Source organism: Lutjanus erythropterus, chromosome 18 (genome assembly GCF_056507025.1).
Source record: "Lutjanus erythropterus isolate fLutEry1 chromosome 18, fLutEry1.hap2, whole genome shotgun sequence".
Classification (NCBI taxonomy): Eukaryota; Metazoa; Chordata; class Actinopteri; order Lutjaniformes; family Lutjanidae; genus Lutjanus; species Lutjanus erythropterus.
The window spans coordinates 3,549,603-3,573,934 of record NC_139334.1 but is presented as its reverse complement, the minus strand read 5'-3'; the positions used below and the strand labels follow the sequence as shown (position 1 = coordinate 3,573,934).

At 40.4% G+C, this 24,332-nt stretch overlaps 2 protein-coding genes across 2 annotated transcripts; one reads left to right on the top strand and one right to left on the bottom strand.

The window, feature by feature from the left end:
- The first annotated feature begins 11,353 nt into the window (after window positions 1–11,353).
- On the top strand, window positions 11,354–18,447 carry pnn (pinin, desmosome associated protein). The gene is made up of 9 exons (XM_084742064.1): window positions 11,354–11,514; window positions 11,998–12,075; window positions 13,342–13,413; window positions 13,782–13,857; window positions 14,280–14,374; window positions 14,530–14,605; window positions 14,958–15,113; window positions 15,443–15,581; window positions 16,529–18,447. Exons 1-9 carry the CDS (start codon window positions 11,402–11,404, stop codon window positions 17,773–17,775), a joined length of 2,052 nt encoding a protein of 683 aa, XP_084598190.1. The 5' UTR covers window positions 11,354–11,401; the 3' UTR covers window positions 17,776–18,447.
- A 479-nt stretch (window positions 18,448–18,926) lies between these two features.
- gemin2 (gem (nuclear organelle) associated protein 2) lies at window positions 18,927–23,904 on the bottom strand. The gene is made up of 10 exons (XM_084742065.1): window positions 23,596–23,904; window positions 22,899–22,983; window positions 22,337–22,426; window positions 21,943–22,002; window positions 21,706–21,822; window positions 21,439–21,483; window positions 21,277–21,345; window positions 20,920–21,030; window positions 20,494–20,552; window positions 18,927–19,464 (listed from the first exon to the last, which is right to left on the bottom strand). The coding sequence occupies exons 1-10, from the start codon at window positions 23,715–23,717 to the stop codon at window positions 19,425–19,427; spliced, it is 798 nt and encodes a 265-aa protein (XP_084598191.1). The 5' UTR covers window positions 23,718–23,904; the 3' UTR covers window positions 18,927–19,424.
- Window positions 23,905–24,332: the final 428 nt, after the last annotated feature.

Below are 24,332 nucleotides of genomic sequence, written 5' to 3'. Positions count from 1 at the left end.
CTGTCGTTCTCTTGGCCAGTCAGGTTTTTGTTTTATACTGAAGGCTTACTGTATAGCTATATTTGCCACAGAAATTTGGCAGATGCATATCTTGCCACAACAGCCATAGCTGCTGACTAAATTAGTTCAGACATTGTAGGCTGGGTATTTTTCTGAGAACCTACAGCACAACAAGGTTTTAGATCATGTGGCGCATTTCTGTGGTGAAACTTTTCTCTGTCAGTCTCAGGTAGGCTTTTAACATCACTATGACCAGGACAGTGGTGGTGATGATGTCGAGTCGGGTGTGTGAAACAATCAGTTAGTGTTAGATATTGTCTTTTTTTTTCTTTATTTCCTCTTGAGTCACAGTTGCCTTGGAAACATGCCCCTTGTTTTCTGGATACAGTTGTTGTTGTTATTAATGTTGTTGTTTATCTTGCCATCTGATAAACCCTTGCAACACCTTGGTTGGGGGGTCAGCAAACCTAATCATACATTTGTTTTCAAAGATTAAGGTTGATAAAGACTAAAGAATGGCAAAAATGATCTGCTCATTGCACATGTTTAATGTCTGCAGTAGATGTTGTAGACGAGGGACAGAGCACGGCTGTGGAGTGGAAGAAAATCCATGCTGTTGATAAGAGGACCTGCTGGGTGCAAATAATGTCTGAACTGAATGTAGTCAATTTTCTGGGGTGAAATGACTTCTGTCTGGCACAGTGGATCTTGTCTGGCTTTCATTCACAAGGTTGAAGGCATTACTTTGATTCAATCGTAGTCACTTTTCCATAGTCTGACTCTAACCTTTAAAGATTACTGGTTTAAAGGTTTGCCTCTGCCCTAATGTTATTCAGGCTCTGTGGAAGTACAAGAACGCCATGTTCAAGGCTTAAGCCAGGCATTGATGACCAAATATCTTGTGCTCCACAAAAACAGTACTGAGTGTGACCTAGGCCAAGAATGGTTAAATCTGACACTCCAGTGTTGTGGCTGCTGTGGTAAACCGGTGTCTTATTAAGGTGTTTCCTGAGCTGAGTTGGTATTTTACCAGGAAATCAAAGTTAGGTTTGGCCTAACTTTCATAAGTAAATATTGTCAACTAGCCATTATCTGGAAAGCCACTCTCCCAGATGGCTTCAGCTCAGTTACTGTTGTGCGCACCATGGCACTTTAGAGGTCGGGGCAATTATTTTGCAGACTGCGAAGGTCCATATCAAGGTCTGTAGTTTACAAGGTAGACCTGTGATTCTTTTTTTCCATGGACTGATGTGGAAGCAGTTATACCATGTGCCAGCACTTTGCTTGGTCCCGAATGAATTTGTCCAAGTGGTGGGCCTGTGGTTACCAAGTGTTTGCTCATCTGTTAAGGGACCTTGATGGTTTTCAGCCATGATAATCTCTCTAGTCCTTGGTCCATATCTCAGGATAAATGCACTCTGGTACCAAGAGTTTCTTTTATAGGCTGCCTGTGGCTGTATATACACTCACACATTCAGAGGGGATTGAAATACCAACGTAACACATTCAGACCAAAATATGTTGGTTTTTATCTTATCTTCTTCTTACCCTTCTCCGATTTTCCTCTTTTTTTAGATTTCACCTTTGCTCCTTTATGTGAGAAATTAAAGATGTTATAAGTTTTGTTTGTTTATAGACATCACCTGATAAAGAGGGACAGTTCACAGCAATCTACTGTAGAATGTAATTTCAAAGTAGTTGATCTGAGCTTTTAGAAACAACTGATTTTTAAAAAGCTGATTTTACAAACTCCACCCTCACTCACCATATGAGCTTCCTCCTCTGTTTCCTTCTCATGTCCCTACATGTTATTGACTCCAGACTAGAAGTCAAATTTCACTTTTTGGGCTCTCCAACTTGGCCTACTTGTGGCTATGTTTCTGCCCAGAATAAAGGGGCTGTGTTTTTTCCCAGATTTATGGTAGAATAAAGTTTTCATTCAACTATAACATTCCCACTTGAAAAATGTAGAAAATCATGTTCTCATCACGAAAAAGTCTTCTGATATTGAGGCTCATGGACAAATTCTTTGTCAGAAGTTAATGTTTTGACAAATTGTGATCATATAAATAGTTTAGCAAATTTTACAATGACAAAACTGGACAATGAAAGATGATATCCACAATATGCATGAGGCATTGCAAAACAATATATTCTTTATGATTTCTTTTGTTAGTTTAGGCTCTGTGTTTTCCTTGTAAGGAGAGAAGAGGTGAGACAAATTCTGCCAGTAAGGTGACGCTGATAGGCAAATTATGACAAAACATGGACACATACAGCATAGCATTAATATTGAGCCATCTTGTGCCTGGAAGCTTCTGGAGTCTTTCAAACCTCTGCTCTCCCCAAGTTATTAGCTTATGTGTTGTTTGTTGTTGTTGCTGTGATTGTTACAGTAGTTCACTCTTTAGGGAAGCAGCATTAGAAGCTACAGTAGCTAAGGTTTCAGCACGTGTGTTTTAATTTCTCTTGGAGCGTGCCTGTATACTCTGCATAAGTTTTCAGAAGTGTATCAAGTAGAAACGTGAATAAGATGGTATGAATGTGTGTGTGAACAAGTTGTCAGCAGTGCAGCCATCATATGTTTTCTGCATGCTTGTGTGTGTGTATTTAAATGGGGGGGGCTCATGTTCAGCAGTGTAGTCTTATCACTTGTACTGCAGCAGGAAACAGGAACAGAAATCGTTCGCTCTCAGGGTACAATCGGAGGGAAAAGTTACAATAGCTCAGGCCTCTAGTTCACTCATATGAGTAACAGGAGTCACTGGATCTGTTCTCCTTCCTTGATGTGTTTTAAGCTGCCAAAGACCACAGTGGAACAAACTAAAACCCAGACACACGTCTATCTGAAGTGCCCATGTTACGCACATGCTGGCAGGAGGCCGGTCCAGTATTCTTCTCTACTCTACACCTCCTTCTAGTGCTTTCCATTCTGACATCTCATTACCCTTAGTGGTGCAGCTCCACCTCTTCCACTGAACTCTGACTGCTACCACTCTGTTTGTGTCCAAACTCGGCACTTGTTATGCTATGGACCATACTGTGCTTGACCAGGGAAAACGTCAGCGGTGTTGTTCTGTGGTCAAAACGAAAAGAGACCAAAGCAGACCTGCACGCATAGGTTTGGCCAATGTTGTTAGTGCCTGAAATGTAGGATTTCACACTAACTGTACAAAATGTGTGTTATGGAAGGCACATTTATACCCAACATGTTGCATAATAAGGGTAAACAGCATTGATGCACAACTTATACAATTTGGCCAAATTCCTCAGGGTCTACACTGCATGTTGCTGAGGCATCGTAGAGCAAAGCAAGGCCTTTCTAGTCCAGTGCAGTGTACTTCTATAGTGTGACAGAGGTTTGTCAACAATATGTGCTCACCACCATATATTCCTCCCTCTTTACCTGTTTTCCATCACCTGTTTCACTGTGAGGAGTGAGTGAATGTAAAAACTAAAGGCGAGGACAAGGAGTTTGGTTCAGTGTCAGAATACATCAGGGACTAAACACTCCCTCAGTTGCTTCCAGAAGCTACTTTGACAGATTGTAGCTTTCCTAGCTAGGACAAAGGCCGCTGTGCCTGATCTGGCAGGCCAAGGTCAAATTTGACGTGGGAAGTGTTTAGTCCTGGACTTTTGGAGCTGTAAAGTGATTCACTGCTAGAGATCAGTTAGGAACAGGACATTCCACATGGGGGTCGCTCAGGCCATCTGACTAGCAAACAGTTTACAATGTGGCTAAAATGTCTGCATGGAAGTTAGACTCTATAGAAATATATACTATATATTTTTTTTTTACTTTGATCTGTTTTGGAAAGTATCAGGCATGCAGCTAGTATCAAAAAGTCACACCGGATTACCAGCTGGTCTGAGCAGAGCGGAGGTGTGATACCATTTAGAAGCGGTTGTTTAAAGTGTGTTGCTCTTTCAAAAGGTTGACTGGGTTTATAACATGTGTTACTGCAATGTCAAGCTTCACTTTCATTTGATGCTTCAGCATCCAGAGGCCATTTTGGGGGCCTTTTTGTGTCCGGTACACTAAAGGTCACACATGAAAGCCGCATACACTGACTGTGCTAAAATGTGACGACTAGCTACTCTGTCCATGAAACCCATTGAATCAGTCAACAAAGATAAAGAACATCAGAATTAGGCTTGGGTGGTATCTGCTTTTTTTTTCCTATGCCTTCCTCATATTCTACCAGGGTACACGGTATTATGGCAGTATTTGTGTAAAGTTTCTCAGCTTGACTCAACATAGGTGGACCTGATGGTCACAACAACGCTATTCCTGCAGTTGGGAAACGATACTCACACTTTGAGAAGCTGCAGCTTTTATTTACGTGTAATGTCAAGCCTAAGATGTACATTTACTGCCAGTGTGACACCTTCACAGTTCACCTTTTCCTCCGCTCAGTGCACATTCACTGTCACTCTCTGTTACAAGGGCAGAGGCATTTTTCCTTCTTTACTAGTCAGACCTGTAACTTCATCCCCCAGAGTCTGACTTATTGTGGCATGTGTGCACACTACAATACAGCTTCTCCGTATCAGTTTAATAGAAAGGGGAGTGTCTGTACTTTTGACGATACTACCTTTGGGATTTGTTAATACCCAGGTATACCGTATTACCTTTATGTCACCCAAGCCTAATCAGACTACAATTTGAAGACTTTAGTCTGCATGTTTAGTATACACATGAACACACACATTAGATGTTCACTATGGATACATGGGCTATGGAGTCTGGACTGGCCTTATTTCTACACCATATGCAGACAGACATTTGTGTATAGCTATACTGAAAGACTGACTGACACACAGCTAACAGAGCTTTATTTTTAGTGAGTTCTGCCATTAAATGACAGGTTTGAAGGCTCTAGAGGGGAGATGGGGTGTCAGTTATTCAGGAGACCATTACCCGCAGTTACTGTACATTGATGGTTGCAGCCAGTTCAATCTGCCCATTTGACCTGTTTATGTTTTGTTTATATCTATGCTCATTATTTGCATTCATAGAGAAATCCTGGAAGATAGCAGGGCTCCCTGCAGAGCTGGCCTCTAATGTAGTCCATCTGAGACAGCTTATTAAAACTGTTGTGATCGCAGAACTGTAGAAGAACCAGGATCTGGATACATCTGTCCTACCAGGCTCATATACAAAGAGTTGGGTTTGACACTTCTTTAATAGCCCGTCCGTTTGAAATGGACAGAAGTGAGTGTGTGTTATTTTTGTACCAAAGCAGCAGAATGTGTCAGATCTGCATCAGTCTAAGACAGAGGCTCAGAGCCGCTGGCAGATACACATCAGACATGACCAGTTTCATTTCCACTTTGATCATAGCTCAGACTTGATGCCAGCGCAGAGAGCTTGTAATGTCGATGCTTGGGATGTTTGCAATGCTTTGGAAAAACTAGCTGTAGAAAAGAGGTAGTGAGATGGTTCTGGGTCTAAAACCTTCTCTAAAAAGAGATTCGGGGAAGGTGGCTTGTTTCTGAAGGGATTACCATTAAAAGACAGGGTTTCCTCATCACTATGTGAGATTTCAGACGCTTCCTGTTTGTTTTATTTTTTTTTTTTTATTGAAATGCTAAAACCATAGACTACTACCAGTACATGCAAGCAAGACCTCTGACTGGGCTCACATCGGGCTGGACTCATGCAGGAATGTGAAGAATCTTGATAAACATCCTGATATATGTTTCTGTTACTTGGAGAAAAACACTGGATGTGCATTGCACTGGTATAAAATCAGTCCTGTGTAAACAGATATAGATAGATGTGTATAAGGCTCAAAATAATCTGGGTGAAGGGGGGGGGTTCACACAGAGCAAGGCCATTAGCAGTTAGCCACACCGAGAGCCTCCAGGTTTTAGCCATAGCTGACACTAAAACTGTTTTTTTCCAGCCAGCTTATGATGATGATGATCCCAGCATAACAGTGACAGTAAGGGTATTATCATACACTTGCCACTCTGTAATTCTAGAGAAGAAACAACAAAATGGCACTGATAGCATAACCTGGCCAAACTCTGTCAGTAGCGCTGATGCATGCACGCCCCAGAGGTTGGTGTGTAACGCCTGGCTATATCAAGGAACTGATAGATATTCATGCTCAGTGTCAGCCAACTATCTTCATTTAGATCTCAGCTACCGTGGCTCGGATGTTTCTGGCTGCTAAACAAAGTCTTTCTTGTCAAGTCTGGAGAGCCAAAGCTCCTAATTAGCCAGGCAGGCAGGCCTGCTGCCCAGTCCAGCCTCACAACTATGCAAGAGGAATGCATATAATCCACACTCTTCTCTCTCTTTTTTTGTTCTGTTTTTATATTTTGTTTTTCTTTTTTTCACTGTCACGCAGTAGAAACAAAGACGTAAAAAAAAATGAATAAGAACTTGCAATGACAATACTTCTTGGCCTTATGATGATTTATGAAATCTTTATCATTTTAGTTTTAAGATCTTTTGATTCTGGTCAGCCAGCCCAGCGACAGCAGCGGTGACGGCGGGCTCACTCTTGGTCTCTGTGAGACTGGCTAGACGGCCCCTAGTTTTATCGTGGTACGAATGTTGTGCATTTGTTTAAAATCAGGACAGTTTGCAATAACAGCAGTCTTACTAGTGGCCACAAAGGGGCACAAGCAGTGCTGACAGCGCCTGGCTGCGTCTTTAGAAAACCATAGAGGAAGAAATATAAACTATATAAATAGATATATAAACTCACACAGTGCATATTTGTATAGGTCTCAACAATGCATTACCGTGGTATACTCTTATGCAACACATGTCCGGGTTCAATTTATGAACATGAAGTATATTATAAAATCACACAGACTTTGTAAATCAGAAGCTATGTCGTTGTGTGTTTTTTGCGAAAATGGTTTTACCATCTTCAATGTTGAATATTCTGAGCGTTACGTTCCTGTGTGATTGTGTTTGTTAAAGTGAGCACATAGCAGTGGGTTTTACCTTCATCCTGTAAGCAGGGAACCAGAAGGAACCCAAAATACAGCTGGATCAGATTTCAAAGAACACATTTTAATTACATTTCCTTTGTTTCTTAAAAACGTTCAAATCTGAGTGAACTCTCTAACCCAGATAAAATGTTTCTGCATGATTCAGACAGTTGTATGGTTTCAAATACGTCTTTGAAAGTATTCATTAAGACTTGCTCTAACCAGCAAAGTTAAGTTCCACTCCCAAAACATTCCCCTATTGTCCCCATTTGAGAGCATTTTAGACTTAATCTATCTTAATTGAATTTAAGACTGAAATGATAGAAAATAAAGCTTTGAAACCTCTCCAGCTGTTTTTTGGTTCAGTCTGCAGGGAATTAGTCCTCTCCAGCCAAGAGGACAGATTTTATCATCGAGTGTTACAGTGTTGATCCATGGTTCTGTTGTGGAGAAAACATTACAAACCTCCATGTAAAACCTCTTAACTGACAGATGGCGTACACTTGAGGGGTCAACCTGCCGAATGTTGATTTGAATTAATGTTGAATGAATGCTTCTCTTCTTTTAGTCAGTGAATAAAAGCATTAAAAAGGTCATTTGTTTCCATTGTCTCGTTGTTTCTTGACCACGTTTTTAACTAAAGCAAAATTCTGGGTAGACAACAACAGCCGCGTTTCCACTGCAGGAACTTTCCCCAGGGACTAAAAACCTTTTGAGGAACTTGCAGCGTTTCCTCCCCAGAGACTGGGGTCTAAATTAAGTTCCAGGAACATTATTTTACCCGCCAAAAAGTCCCTGCTCAGGTGGCAGTACTTTCCAAAAGTATGTAAACTTTGGAGGTGGGGCTTGCGGTGCTGAACGTGTCAGTTAGTCGACTACTTGCAGCACTTTATTTCAGCCTCCACTTTTAAATTCTTCAGCCATTAACCAGTTTGTTTATTAGCATTGATTACAAGAAGCTGGTCATCAGTCTTTGGGTTTTACAGCCCTTTTAGTGTTGAACTTGTAGGGTCGGTGGATGGCTGATCTCTAAGAGTTCCTCCAGCTGATTTTCCCACTAATGAGATGCTGAACCACAACGGAAGTCAGCGACAAAACCACCTGTTGATTGTCTCAGTCATAATACAAGCTCACTGCTGGAGGTGAAACAAAACAGGATATGCTAGCTGAGTGTGTCACAAACAGAAGTGCTTACTCTGGTGAGTGTGGAGCCACTATACAAGTTGGCAAAAGGACCTGTTGTTGTTGTATCTCACTCAAAAAGGACATTTATTTTTACTAAAGCCAAAATAGGTGCAATTGTCTAAAGAGCTCTAATAAAGAATTATGTCAAGTTTTCTATGTATATATTACAGAAAACAGACTTCATCCAAAGGAGGACAGTGGATGAGGAGGAAAACACTGGTGTGAGCTCCACTCAATACACTGAAACTGCAGAAAGGTCCATTAGCACATCCCCGCAACGCTGGGCTTTCTCTCAAGGGAGGAGGCAACATGAAACACTTAGAAATGTGACTCAACCAATGTCACCATGGAAACACAACAATGGGAAATGGAGGGGAAGCTGAGAGAGAGATGAGGTGAATGGGGGAGAAGGTGAGACTGAGCCAAAACAGACAGACAGCAACAAACCAGGAGGAGTGATGGTTTCTCTCTGCTCACAATTAGAATTTATTGAAAATATAAGATATGATGCAAATATAAGACATGTAATGGAAAATATTGTGAGGAAACAGCGAGGTACAGTACCTAACCCCCCCCCCCCCCCCCCCCATGGAGCTTCCTTCCTATCTAGCCCCATTGAGTTTTCATGCTCTGATGGACAATTTACATTTGAGCAGCACTTAGTTTCAAAATCATGTTTCATTTGGGGAAAAAACAACATGGAGGCCATAGATAGAATATGATAGGACAATGATGATGCAGCCAAAAACCACACTTAGCATCTGTGGATCAAGAGTCCAACTCTATTTGCTTTCTTTAATATGAAAAAAACACATTTTCTATGGTTGCTTTGCATAAAATTGAATATTTGCCCATAACCTTTGCCAAAAATAAACACTGCTAATTTCACTTTGTTTTCAGCTCATACAAAGAACTTGTTCATGTTTGGATAATCAGACTATAAGATTATCATGTTGTGCAATTAAGCTGAAGGAATAACAGATTTTTCTGTGACAAACAACACACCAGGTGACGTTCAATCATTCCACAGCAGAATGTTGATTAATAACAAAGACTGGACACTGGAATTGGAGAAACTAATACATTATGATTATTTTTATATTGTTGCAACTTCTTTTAGTCTTATAGATGACTTGAAGTCACAATGTTATTTTGAGTTCATGTATTTCCTGGTGAAATGACATGAGTTTGTGGTGATATTGGTTGCAATTTGTTTTTGTCAGAATTCTACTGGATGTTTAAGACTGGAGTAAAAAAGAAATCTGGAAAATGAAATGCTAAAAGGACATAACATGAAGACAGAATTATTGTTTTGTTTTGTCAAAACCTAAAATGACACCAGAAGGTATGGGAAAAGTGCGTATTACTAATGAGGCTTTTAAACTTGGTCCTTTCATTTCAAAATGCAGCTACACTTCAAAAAGTGATTGAAACAAAACATTTTACCTGGGTTATGATTAGATTTATGTTTTCAAATAGAGCAAAATAGACAAATGTATATTGTGGTTTAGGGTGGATTTTCCCTTTAATGCTGACTTCATGTGATAGTATAGTAGTATAGTATACTTCAATATATAGGCTCTTCTGCAGCTCAGTGTTGGGTGCATGAACATGTCACTGTGCATTTTGCACTCACATGCACACAGTTCATTGAGTTCACAAACAAACACAGCAGAGTAACACACACACTGCCGCAGTGTATTTACATATTCAATAAATCATTTATGTTGTGATGCTCTCTAGACATGCACATGTAGGTAATGTAGCAAAATGACGTTCATATAACTTCAGGGAAACAGCAGAAATCCAGCAGTGCCACATGCAGATGTGAACCAGGAAACTGACTGTGGTTTGATGGTTGGTTTCCACTTTGATATGCAAGAGCTGCAAGAGCGGAACTCAAAGGGGTTTTATTTTCAATCTTAGAGTCACAATTCTGAGCTCACTGCAGCTTGTGATACCGTTCAAAAGAGGCAGGCAGGCATGTAGAACCTGGCTGCCAAGAGAAGAAAGAATATATTGTGGCTCAGGAGAAATCAAATAAAAATGAGGAAGACTTTGTTCTGCTAAAAGAAACACATACTTCCCAAATCCCTGAGAACAGAAACATTTCCAGATTTAAATTCAACAAAAATGTTAATTCTCCTTACAAAAAAATCACAGTAAATAGTGTCACACTATAATTTAACAAACTTTTTAAATTATGACTTTTTAATTTTGTCTTTTATTATAAATTCACTGTTATGGTACAAGTTATTGTACAATAATTCCTGGGGACCTCATGACTTCTGACTGCAAGAGCAGTCATATACATTATTATTTTGCATCAAAGAATTTTTCATTGCTCTTATGACAGATTACAGATGCTTTGTTTCCCTTTAACTGTTCTTTCAGGAAGTATTGTGAAACAAATATAGCCTCTTGTTTTTACGTGGGTGGGAAGATTAATGCAAGTAGCAACATGGTGATACAGTGATGCATGCACTTGAAAGAGCACATAGTTTACTACAGTCTTGTACAGGTAAATAAGAACTATAGACCTTTTTCACTGCAGCCATTTCGACATGAAATAGTAGAGTAAGCACAGGTGTTACCAGTAATACTAATTAAAGTTCCGTGCAGAAAAGTCAGGGTGCTGCTATTGTGCATGTCGTCTCACTAGAAAGACTCATTACATGGACCAGTACCTTAAGTATAATTGTTAACACCTGCGTTTACTCTTGTCTCTCATACCAATATGACTGCCGCGAAAGCACTCGTGAGCTTGTGATTGTGATCTTTTCAGGCAACGATAAGGTGCGCAGACGTGAACACAAAGTGAAAATACAATTTCAGCGAAACAACTATGACATTGAAATTTGTTTTAGCTATTACATGTAGGATAAATATTGAGCAGCAGATGGCGGCAATGCGCCAAAACGTCGGATGTCAGTTTGGTCGTGACTAGAAGGGAACCCCAGACCGGCAAAAGATCTCGCGAGAGTGCTAAGATTAAGACAAAACGTGATATTTTCCTAACCCTATCAAAGTTTTTTGGTCTCTAAACCTGCCCGGACTTTAACCACTGCGTTATTACAGTAGAAAGCACAACAGGTGCACAATTAAGAGACAAGTCTTACAAATCTCGCGAGAGTTTCTCAAATAAAGGCTTCCCTTGTAGACGAACATGTCCGCTCCCGGTAAATACCCGAAGAAGAAAACAGAGCGAGGGTACAAATAGAAGAAGAAGAAAACCATGTGACTCGCGCTAACTAGAGGCAAGATGGCGGTAGCGGTGCGGAGCTTGCAAGACCAGCTCGAAAAAGCCAAGGAGAGCTTAAAAAATGTGGACGATAATATTCGTAAATTGACGGGACGTGACCCTAATGAGTCGAGGTAAATAAAGCCCCTTGGTTGTTTAGCGTTTGACCTATTTGTAGCGATAAGTTAACCAACTTGCTAACACACATACGACTAGCTATATGTGGTAGCATGAGTCGGTTAGCTAATTAGCAAACATTACCACCTACTCAGATTGTTTTGTGCCAGCAGAGCCGACAGGAGCTCCCCTTAACTATATCCAAACTTGTGGCTTAGCTTGTAAAGTGATAAATGAACCAGGAATTAATATCTACTTTTAACCTTGATGTGATTTATTCAACCTAGTAGTAGGCTAACTGTTGCTAGGCCGTGTAGGCGTCGTCCGAAAGTCACCGCAGATGTACCTGTTTAAATAGTACCAAATGGCTCCGATTCTAATAAAGCAACAATATAATGCCGAGTATACGGCTTAAAACATTTTATTCCCCTTGTGATATGGCTCGGTAGAAAAGCTGATTGTTGGTTTGATGTTGACCTTGTTTCTTGCTGTATCCACAGACCGGGTCAGATCCGTCGGCTCGGCGGCCCCATGGCAGGCCCCGGTGGAGGTAGAGGCAGAGGAATCAACCTGCTCAGGTAAAGTAAAGCTGTGGTCTAGTTAGCGAAATGCTGCATTATTTTCCATTCAGTGTTTTCGGATGATGTGCTTGCTGTGCACAGTGTAATTAGAAGACAAGTGTTGATTGTGCGTAACAGAACACCCACACTCCTCATAATCAAACGCATCCCTGAATGTAGCAATTAAAGTTTCCTCTAATTTGCACTTAATTGACAAAACATTGAAACCGCAAAATTAATTTATTATCACAGCAGAGGTCTAGTTGGTGGGTACAGAATTACAAAAGCAAAAGGTTTTGAATTGTGGAGTTTCCTGTTGAGGTTTGATAGATATAGAATAATTAATACAACACGACATTGATTTTTTTAAAAACCCATTCCAAGAACTGAGAAATACCTGCTTCTCATTGCTTATACCACTAAGATAACTGGTGACTTCACATTTCGATATTTTAAAACAAGTTCATACAACGTGCAGTTTATGCACAGCTGAGAGTAAAAGAGGCTAAAATGTGTTGAGCAAATATGGATGTTTTAATATTTTACTTGTCAAATATTGATTTAGTGTGTTCTAATAAAGTTAACCAGAAAACCTCATAGCTCTAACTCTCTAAATTAAATGCTTTGTTGTGTAATTTTTCTCTGAAACTGAAAAACATCCACTCTAATCTAGAATGCATGTTTTTACCCTGGTGCAACACTTTGATTACATGACTACAACACACTGCACTTACTGTTCATCTCTGTGTTTATTGGTGGATCACAAACCAACTTTGAAGGTACCATTAACTTCATTGGAGTGTATATATGCTGTGCTTGTTAAGTAAATGAAAGCAAATTGGCTTCATCTTATGTATTATATACTATATATAATTTATTGCTCATAGTTTTATTATTGGATTAACACAACATACAAATTTCCCATTACTGTGCCATTGGATTATATGTTGTGTGTGTAAACATGTCTATGTGTGCATATATGTATGCATATATATATAGGCTGCACCACAAATAAAAAACTTCTAAAGAAGACTGAATCATTACCTCTCTAAAATAGTTAAACCTACATAATTGACAGCTGAGTGTACAATTCACTTGTTAGTATTTGGATAATAACACTTTTTGTGCTTTGGGCTGAAACAGTTGAGCATATTCACATCAGTTTTTATGTGAATACTAAAGAACATGGCAGAACACACACAGAACATTTCTCTCTTCTTGTTGACACTAAAGTGTTTGAATCAGAGTGATTACCTCTAACCACTGTCTATTTTTTTTTCTCAGGCGTAGTCTCTCAGACATTGGAGGCGGCGGCCCCCCTGCCAAGCAGAGAGACATCGAAGGAGCCCTGCTGAGGTGAGAAATCGTGGGATGCATGTACATCTAACTGCTTTACTGACAGCAACTCTGCACACAAGTTCAAAGTGGTAAAACATCTCAGCTGCAAGCCAAACAAGATTGAGAAATTCTAATGAGTTATCTTATGCTCTGTAGTCATGTTTTGTTGCTGCCTTTCAGTTATTTTTTTTTTCTCTTTCCTCTCGTGTTCAGAGCACACACAGGGAAATAATTAAATCACTTTGATTCTTTACTTTCTGACAGACGGGAGCTTTGATCACTATGTCTGCCCTGACAGCTGAGAAAGCAGCAGGGGCTGTGTTTGCATAGATTGTGATGCTTCTGCCACTTATGGGCATCTTATCCTTTTGTGTATGTGACTGCAGGCTGGCGGGGGACCAGAGGGCCAGGAGAGACATGCGTCACGACAGCGACGCCGAGGATGATGACGATGTCAAAAAGGTAAGACAGAAATGATCACTTCATCACACAAAATGTAGGAGAAACATTTAGGTGATTTTGTGACTTTATTGAATTTATTATGTAAAACACCGGCTGGCCATGGAAAATACTTGTCTCTGAATAGTTAGGAGATGTCTGGATTTAGAAATTCACATCTATTTTGTCCATTAATTTTGTGTATCAGAGCACCTTGGCCTGCATTGTTGGACTATTTTGCCAGTATTTATACAAGTATAATGCTTTCCATTGTTTGCTGTCATGTATTTTACTATTAGACCTGTTTCTGTCTGAAATCAACATGCATCCTGCGTAATCAGTTTAAATATAGGCAGACCAAAAATCTCAGACATTCTTTTTTTTTTTTTTGAAAGACAGACCTAACAAACAAGTTTTCTTTCTCTGATGTTTTCTTCCTCCCTCAGCCGGCGTTGCAGTCGTCTGTAGTAGCTACCTCCAAGGAGAGAACACGCCGAGACCTCATTCAAGATCAAACTATGGATGAAAAGGGCAAACAGAGGTATGATAATATGAGCTATAAGCTGGCTGTCCTTAAATTCAGTGCTGCTGACTGTCAAATAAGGAAAAGCCAGAACAGAACTGAAACTAAAGGTCTATATTAATCATGAAACAGTTTTGAATTGTGCTTGATGGTGGGTTTGTTGTCTTGTTTAGGAATCGGCGTATGTTCGGCCTGCTGATGGGAACCCTGCAAAAATTCAAACAGGAGTCAAATGTTTCTACAGAGAAGGTGAGGAAATCTGTCACATATTAATAGATTGTTGAGCAGACTGTTGTTTAGGAGGACAGGCAAAACAAATCCACTTCCTGAGTAGTCAGCTGAGGTACATTAAGGATTTTTAATGAGTTCTACAGGTTGACTAATGTCAACAAGGCAAAGGACAAAAACGCCCCTGAAATATAATAAAGCACATACTAGATCATGTTTTTTTAGCTGCTGAAACTAGACTGATAAGGTTGAACTTTTGGGGGGTTAACAACAAGTTAGGCAGTTACTTAATGTTGGTTCAGCTGTTTATCTTCCTCTAACTCTTTCTCTCCTTTATCCTGTCTCTGTCCATCTGTTGCTTTTGCCTTGACAGCAAAAGCGACGTACAGAGATCGAGCAGAAGCTCGAGGTTCAGGCTGAGGCGGAGAGAAAGAAGGTGGAGACCGAAAAGAGGGAGCTGTTTGAGGAGAGAAGAGCCAAACAGACTGAGCTGAGACTCCTGGAACAGAAAGTGGAATTGGCTCAGCTGGTGAGACGATACTTCACATCATTTTGATGACAGTAGAAACAAGAGACATTGAAAACTGAAAATGAAGGAGTTGGATGGGTGACTGGAATATCTACCGGCTGTTAAAATTTTCAAATCAGTTTTTTGTTTATTGGTGCCATTGACAGGTTGTCGGCCTTTGGGATTAAGTGATTGATAAAATTCATGCGTAGATTTCATATCAGTATGGTGCCATCCAGTGTAGATTATGTGCAAAACACGTTTTGTTTTGATTGTGCATAAACCAGATGTGATGGAAAGTTTGTACTTAACCTGAATTTCATAAAGCCTTTTGATTTCTTACTTGACAGCAAGAGGAGTGGACCAGCCACAACAATCGTCTGGTGAAATACATTCGTACCAAGACCAAGCCTCATATCTTCTACCTGCCTGGAAAAATGTGCTCCGCCACACAGAAACTCCTCGATGAGTCCACCAAGAAACTAAATGGTCAGTAGATTATATATTTGCTTCTTAAATCTTTATAACGAGATGTTTGTCCAGTCACCTAAGCTGTGTTTACACTCAAAGTACTGAGAAGTTTTAGTCTTAGTCCTAGGAACTACTTCTCAGTTAACTAAAAACTTCCTCAGCCTATTGTTAACTCCACTGTAGTAAAGACCACCAAAGAAATTAGTCAGCTGATGGATAAAAATGGCTTTTTTTCATCAATACTTTTTTCTTATTTTTATTTTGCATGAATATAAAATAATGTTGACGCCTTTGAACGCAATGGACAGGCATTATTTCATCCTCAACATAAATGCTTAATCAGACCTGGACTTTGCCATCAGTCCATCTGTCATGTGCTTTCTTCTGTAGATCCATGTTTATGTGTTGATGAACAAAAAACAGACCCTTTTGCAAGTGCAGATAAATATGGTTGTGAGTGAGTACTTGGTAAATCAAACATGTTCAGCACTGCAAGTCCCAAAGTTGCTGTATTTTTGGAAAGGGACTTTTTAGGGGTTAAAATTAGGGCAGCACAATTAGTCCAATTTTTTTTCGAAATTGCAATATGGCTTCTGCAATTTTCCAATCACAGGCGGTGCAATACTTGTTAAAGGCAAAATGTGTCAAAAAACTTGAAATTGAATGTATTTTGTAAGGCAGAGATGTCCTGTTCTGCACATCAGATTGTATTTGATTGTATTTACAGTTTGTACAGATTTCTGCAAAAAAAAATCAGTCATTTTAATGTGTTTTTCAATCAAAATAATCGCAATTAGATTTTTTCCAAAAATTTCCATGTCCCTGTAACTTAATTCACACACTGATCCCTGTGGTGTAAATACACTCAAATTCCTCCAAAGATTCCCAGTCCCTATGGAATCCCTCAGGAGAAAACAATTTAGTGTCAGTTGCTCTCTAACTTCTGTGTATTGTTTTCTGCACAGCCATATTTGAGGAGAGGTGTGAGGCTTTTGCTGAACACCTCAGCAAGATGGAGTCCCGCCCCCGGCGACAGCCGAACCGCGACCAGGATGGCAACACGGCAGCAACAGGGACGGACCATCCAGCGGAGGGTAAGCCCGCAGGTCAGGTAGTCAAAGTGACAGGTAACAAGGGGGTTACAGAGATGGAGGAAGAGGAGGAGGAAGATGAGGAGGAGGAGAGAGAGAGGGAGAAGGAGAAAGAGAAGGAGGGGGACAGAAAGTTGAAGGAGAAAGAGGAGGTAGAGGAGAGGGAGAAGGATGTGTTGAAGAAGGTGGAGGAGGAAGATGAGGAGGAGAAGATGGAGTTGAGTGAGGAGAAGAAGAAGGTAGAGGAGGAGGGGCTTAAAGACAGGCAGGACAGGGCAGAGAAGGGAGAGAAGGAGGCCAGTCCAGAGTCAGAGGAGATGGAAGTGGAGGGGGGAATAGAGCAGAAGGACAGGAATAAGGAAGAGGAGGGGGAATTGGAGAGTAAACAGGAGCCCACAGACCACCTGGATGAGAAGATGCAGGACGCGCCGTCCTCTGAACCCACTGAAACCATTCGGGAAGCTGTGGACACCAGTGAGCAGCCGCAGCTTAGCCACAGCACAGAGGAACCAGCTGCTCAGGGGTCTTCTGAGGGTCACGGGTCTCAAACTGCCCCCACCGTCCCTGCGCAGGGGCTCCTCATCCCTGGCCTTGGGGAGCAGGACTCAGCAGCTGAGACCCTGGCTGTTGAGGAGAAAGGGGAGGAATCTCCCCAAAAGCTTACAGAGTCCAAAGAGGCTCAAAGCACCACCCCTGCACCCTCTAAGGAGGAAGAGGATGGCGGCAGAGGGAGGAAGAAGGACAAGGAGCCGAGGAAGGGCCGCAGCCACAGCAACAGCTCCTCCTCTTCCTCCTCCGGCTCCTCCTCCAGCGGAAGCTCCTCCTCATCCTCCGGATCCAGCCGCTCATCTTCATCGTCATCATCCTCCTCGTCCTCATCATCCAACAGCAGCAGCCGGAGCCGCAGCCGAGACAGCGGCAAGCGCAAGAGGCGGCTGTCAGACAGGGGCAGGAAGAAGGGAGAAGAGAGGAGTCACCGCAAGAGAGGAGGGAGTAGCGGAGGAGGGAGGGACTCGAAGGGATCCAAGGAGAGGAGGAAGAGGAGGAGCGAGGAAGGGAAGAGCAGGTCATCCCGCAGCGATAGGGATAAAGATAGAGACAGGAAGGACAAGAGACGCTAATGTGGTTCTTATAACACAGGAAAACACTGAGGGAAAATAAACCAAACTATTTACATGAGATGAAGAGTTTTTAAACTTTCACTTTCCCAAGAAGTGCTACATAAAGGCCTGTTGAAGTTTTAATGTAGGAGGATTTTGTCCTCTGTAGGATTTATACATCGTCAAAACTAAAATGAAACAGTGGATGACTGGATCTAATTGTCCTCCATCCTTTTGTCTTGGTAAAAGCAAAGTGAACTGGACATTTTGTCAGTATTCGGCAGGACACCTTAATAAATGCGTTTCAGACAAGACTAATTTTAGTCATTTTAAATCCAAATGATTTCTCTTCAGCTTGGTATTTGGGTTTTTTAAAAGGTCTTTGTAGCACGATGAAAGGATGGTGTTGGATGTTTTGTTTAGTTCTTCATCATGATGCCAGAGGCTGGTGGGGGTATTGTTGGTTATTGAGGCAGTAACCATGAACGTACAGTAGTTGTGTTTTCAAGTTGATGTGACAACGCTGTGGATCCTCATTTATATCTGCCATTTGATCGCTGTCAAGGCCCTTCTATCTTCATGACGTGGGCACGTGTGATTTGCTCAAATTCTGGGTTTTGAAAATGTTTTTCCATTTTTTTGTACCACTGATATACTTCAAACTACAAATAAAAGGTGAGGTATTAGTGTAAATGTGTGGTGTTTTTTTTCCACTTGAATTGAAGATTCAACTAGAGACGGAACGATGAACATTTTGTATCAAGATAAGTCACGGTATTGTTAAGGTGCTAAAATGCTTAAATAATGACACTCTGAAATTATTTAACAGGGAAGTAAAGAAACCAGAAAATAGACATTTAAGAAGCTGACATAAGAATTTTAATTTTTTGTTCAAATGTGTTTCTTAGTTGTATTATTTCAAAAGGACTTGCATCTTGAGACTAAGTGTTTCTTTAATCTACAGTTTTCTCATTCTGCAAATTTAGGAAAACTGAAGCTAATATTTGGTACAATAAATATCTATGCATCACTAGTGAAGGCAGTTAGTAACCTGCATTTGGTGGGTCATTACTCTGAAACAATTGAAAGCTTTGCTGGATGTCTATATGTCCTGGTGGATGATATGTGCAGTGCTTGTGTGCTTGCAAATATTTCAATCTGGACATGGAGCCTTATTTGGAGTACCCATACTGGCAACTTTATGCAAGATTTTGTTGAAGCTTTAACATGTGACAACCACACAAGTAGTTATTCTACAAATCATCACTGTTTAATACACAAATCTTGCATTTTAACACACTTAAACCTCAGTAAATCCACAAATAAAAAGCTGCACTTATCAAAAATTGTCGTCATACTGCTTTGGCTTCTGTCCCGTTGTATCAGCAGAGGTCCATTCAAGTTGTCAAATCACTTGCAGTTGTGAGTTCATGATCCAGTTCTGTCATTTCATCACGACATGCAGAACCACCACGGCCCCCTGCAGGGTTGTGTGCACTTTCGCTTCTCTCCTCTGATTTAATTTGACAGAGCCTCCATCTTCAGTTGTCCATAAGTGTCGTGTTGCTTGACTGCAGAACCTGCTGTCTGAATGCTGCATCAGTAAGAAGGTTTACATCATATTCCTTCTTAATGTCTTTGATATCAGTCACTACAGTTCAACCCTGTCTTCACTCCGGCTGGTCTGCCAGATCATTCTGCTCAAAATATCTGTAGAACAGACAAAAGGTAACAATCATGATTGCATACATACAGTGTTAACCACACAAGTCTGACATGTTTTACAGACACTTTAAAGCTCTTACTTTCTTCGCATTTAAATGTAGGAAAACCAGTCACGAGGACAGCCCTGATATACACTCAAAAATATGTAAATGCAACACGTGTTTTTGCTCCCATTTTTTATTGGTTGAAGTAAAAAGTTTTCTTTTGTGCACACAAAAGGTTTATTTCTCTCACATTTGTTCAAATCTGTGTTAGTGAGCACTTCTTTACCAAGGTAATCCGTCCACCTGTGAGGTGTCGCATGTAGAGATGCTGATTAAACAGCAGGATTATTGCACAGGTGTGCCTTAGACTTGTCAAAATTAAAGTCCACTCTAAAATATGCAGTTTTATCTTGAAAAATGGACTGAACTATGAATATTTTGCTTGCATTCATTCCCATCATTGGTTGAGTTTAAGTGTAGACACGAGGAGTAACGGATTAGGGCAGTGTTTCCCAACCCTGGTCCTCAGGGACCCAGCCCTGCATGTTTTAGATGTTTATCTGCTCCAACACAGCTGATTCAAATGATCAGCTCATTATCAGGCTTCTCGGGTGTGTCGGAGCAGGGAAACATCTAAAACATGCAGGGCAGGGGTCCCTGAGGACCAGGGTTGGGAAACACTGGGTTAGGGTATAGATATCAGACTAAGCAAATTAGAGGCAGAGTGGGATAAGTTCAGTTCAGTGCTGAGTAAAAGTCTTTTTTTTAATTCTAGATCAAACTGCACATTTTAGTGTGTGCTTTAATTATCATTAGTCCAAGGTACAGCTGTACAACAATCATGCTGTTTAATCAGCATCTCTATATGTCACACCTGTCAGGTGGATGGATTATCTTGGCAAGCAGAGGTGCTGAAAAGCTCATGAAAAATGGGAGTAAAACCAAAAATGTTGCGTTTATATTTTTGTCGACTGTATAAAGTGTTACATGACCTGACCAATATAAACTATTTGGACTTAGTGATAGATACCTGGCAACAAGACAGATGAGCAGGTTGAGGGCAGGCAGTTTCTCATCCTCCTGACTCTCCTGTGCAGTAATGAAAAGAGGACAGACAGGCTGTCAGCTCTAATATATGACAAGAATCAAATGATCTGACAAAAAAAGGACCATATTGCTGTGACTTCTTTACATTAAAATATAGTTCCATCATTTAGAAATGGAAATGCATTGACTGATAATGAATTTATGTTTGATAGTGAATTATCCATTCATTATTTCTGGAAAGTCACCACTTGGCAACAGCAGTGAGGTTTTACCATCGAGAATAGACAAAATGATAGAGTGGCAATTTAAAAGATCTTTGCTTAAATCCACAACAAAACACACATTGTAGTACTCCACAGAGGATGGCAGCACTAGAGCAACACAGGCAGTGGTACAAACTGAATCTTACCAGTGTGCTGCGGAGCTGAGCAGATCTCCTGGCCAGCTGTCTGATGCAGGAATGGGCTTCAGGCAGCAGAGGTTTCTCCAGACAGGCCAGCAAAGAATACAACCAGCGGCCCTAGCACAGAAAAATGACACAGTTATACCCTACAAACTTAAATTACACCGAGCAGAAAAACATGGAAAGTAAGAAAATTAAAAAAAAAAAAAGCAAGCAGTGAATCAGAATGGTCAAGCAAAAACAAAATGTAAAAGTAGTTCTTCCTCTCTAGATTGGGTGGTGAGAAAACATAACAGTGAAATGTGACTGTAACATTGGACTTGTGAGGAGTTCGCAAGAAATTGAAAAAAGGGGAGAACTCACCAACTGTGGAACAAACTCGTGCTCCTCAAACCAGCTGATGAGAGTCTCCAACACCATCAGCACTGTGGACTGTGGAGAGACGAGGAGAAGACAAATGCATAACTATCAGACTGTTTAACTGGTTTACTGTGGACTCGGTGTCTAAATGAAGAAGTAATTTACCTGGTTCAGTCTGCTGACTATGCTGAGGAAGGGAGGGAAGCCCACCTGAGCACAGACAAATCAGTGACAAGAAGAAGCAACAATTATACCTGTGGCCTGTTTAGATTTACCCTGCTGTAAAACAACTTGTACAATACACTCTAGTGTTTTACTTTGAAGTGGCTGTTGAACAGTTTTAGAGATTTCTGAGGAATTTTCTTCATATTTGAATAATAGTTAAATACATGAGTCTTTTTGTTTGGTTTTTTTTACACACAGTCATACAACCTTGCTATAGTCCAGGGCTGGCTCTGACTCAGCATCTGTGTGGCAGGACGAAGTGCCCAGATAGACCGTCTCTCCTAAACAAAATCTCTTCCAGCCCTCTTCATCTGTTAACTTTGGCTGTGGGACAGACAAACACACATTAAAATGAATTTATAACAAATGAAACCACTGGGATGGTAAAAAAAAATGTACACTTTTGTAATTAGTGAATAAACTGTGTCCATGCTGTCTCCTCACCATCAGCACGTTGCTGTCCAAAGTCTGGCTGCTCCAGTGTTTCCTGTTCTTTGTGATGCTCTGAAAGCAAAACACAGAAACCCAAAATAGACTGATTCTGAAAACAGATTATGTCGTGAGCATACATACCTTTACAGAGCACCTCTCTGCCTCTTTCATTCTATAATTGACTAGAAGCATCATCACAGCACATTCAAAAACAAACTCTATCCTGTTACAGCGGTCCAGCTGAGAATTGCTGTTTTTATTAGTTTCATCATCAAAATTGAATAATTTTGGGTTGTTGACATTTCACGATTATTTCCCTTAGGTTTTAGTCTTTAGTTTTAGAGAATTTATGGACTACAATAAAAAATATAAATACTTGGAAGTTGTTTTGTGTGATTTGTTTTACCTGTCTGACATCAGAGAAGTTACTGACTTGCTGCTGCTGCCAACTGAGACTGGGGCAGAAACCCACTGGAGCAGCATGACAACCTGCCACCTGGAACACAGAAGACACAGTTCTCATGAAATTGAAGAAACAGCATTTTAACATTAATAACATTTTTTCCTCCTAATTTCATTACTGTCAATATTCTACATGTGTTCTTGGTAGCTCATTTAATACTTTTAAAGCAGTATGACTACTAATAAAATAGTGAGTGGATTTGATTTATTCATTTAAAAACAAAATACTCCAGCTTGTTTCAACTTGTACCTTCATTTTAAAATATTTATGTTTTATCTCCACACAGGACTTCAAAGTAACCTTTGTAATATCCATCCCAAAATGGGATTTATAATAAATATACCCACAGAAAAACAAGTTTTTTTTTACCTAAAATAAAATTACTCAAATTGAATAAATTGCATCAAAAGGATCATTATGATAGATGCTGTACTGTATGTTTATGCAGTAGATTTTTTTTAATTATTATTTGAAATAACATGGCTCACAGTGTACATTTACTCACAGAGGCATTAACTGTTTGTTTCTTCTTCAGTTTCTTGGGGTCAATCTGAGCAACCACCACCTCTGGACATAGAGATGCCTCCAACCTGATGGTAAGGAAACATCATTAAAGCACATGACAAAGTGAACTCAAACTCAACTGATGCACTATTCTCACAAAAAGTCTTACCACAAAAGATGATTACAATTTAGCAGGCATGGGATCTTTTATGAGTAGAGTACATCTGAGCTAAGGGTGCAAATGTACGGCGAAAAAAATGTGTAAATGTGAATTCTAACGCTTGCTGTCACAGTAAAATTCTACCTTCTGACTGCCATCACTGTGCACTATATTTGCAATAGACTTAACACTAGACTGTAAACACGGGCGTTACCAATGATATTAATTAAGGTTCTGTTCAAACTACATTTTCACAACAGTCGTATTGATATGAAATAATAAGGTAAACACAGCTATTACCAATTAAACTAATTAATGACCCGTTCCATTTAGTGTATCAGGGCCTTTTCAAGTGAGCCAACATACACAATAACAAGCCCCCTAGCGCTGCTTGACCTGAATGGAACAGAGCCTTAATTACAATCATTGGTAACACCCGTGTTTATGCTACTATTTCAGGTTAAATGGCTGCTGTGAAAAAGTTCTATTCCCCGCTGTCCCAACGTGCAAAAAAAGCAGTTGATTGAGATGAACTTACTGGACTTGTCGGAGGTATTCCTGGGGGTTTCTTGGGGGTCCGTTCAGGTCCAAGTTCTCTGCACTGGCCTCAAACTCAACGGGAAGCAGCCTCGGCATTAACTCCTCCACGTCCGACTTCATTTTGTATCAGTTTTAAGCTAAAATCTATTTAAATATGAGCTGAGTTGTTGCCAAGTGCGAATAAAGCGCCGACGTACAACAGAAACTTCTTCTTGCGACATGAACAATGAATTTTTCACAGGTGGTGAAACTATTCACAAATTACGCAGCCATGTTGGTTGTCGCGGAGTGTTGACGTAGTATATGTGCGCGGCGTTGGTTGCCATGGTAATGAATGCCAGCTTGTCGTCACTTGGTTTAGAATGGAGATATCCGAAAGTCTCGTGAGATTCGTACGCGTTGTTTTTTCCTTGTGCACATTGTACAAATGAATTGTGTTTCATAATGGATGAGCAATGTGGATAAGATCTGCTCAGGATTTAGGGACAAGTAACACTGTTAGGACTAGAAAAAAAAAATGGTTTGGGTCAAAATATTTACTCTCGCGAGGTCTTTCGCAAATCCAGGGTTCCCTTCTAGACATGTAGCCAGGTACTCTTGGACAAAGGCCTAAGTCCACAAAATGTCCACGTTTTAACATGTCAAAACATTTACCCATGACCATGTTTGTTTGTTTTTTTTATTTCACAGTGATTTTTTTCCTCTAATATTCAACCATTAAAAATAAAATAAAAC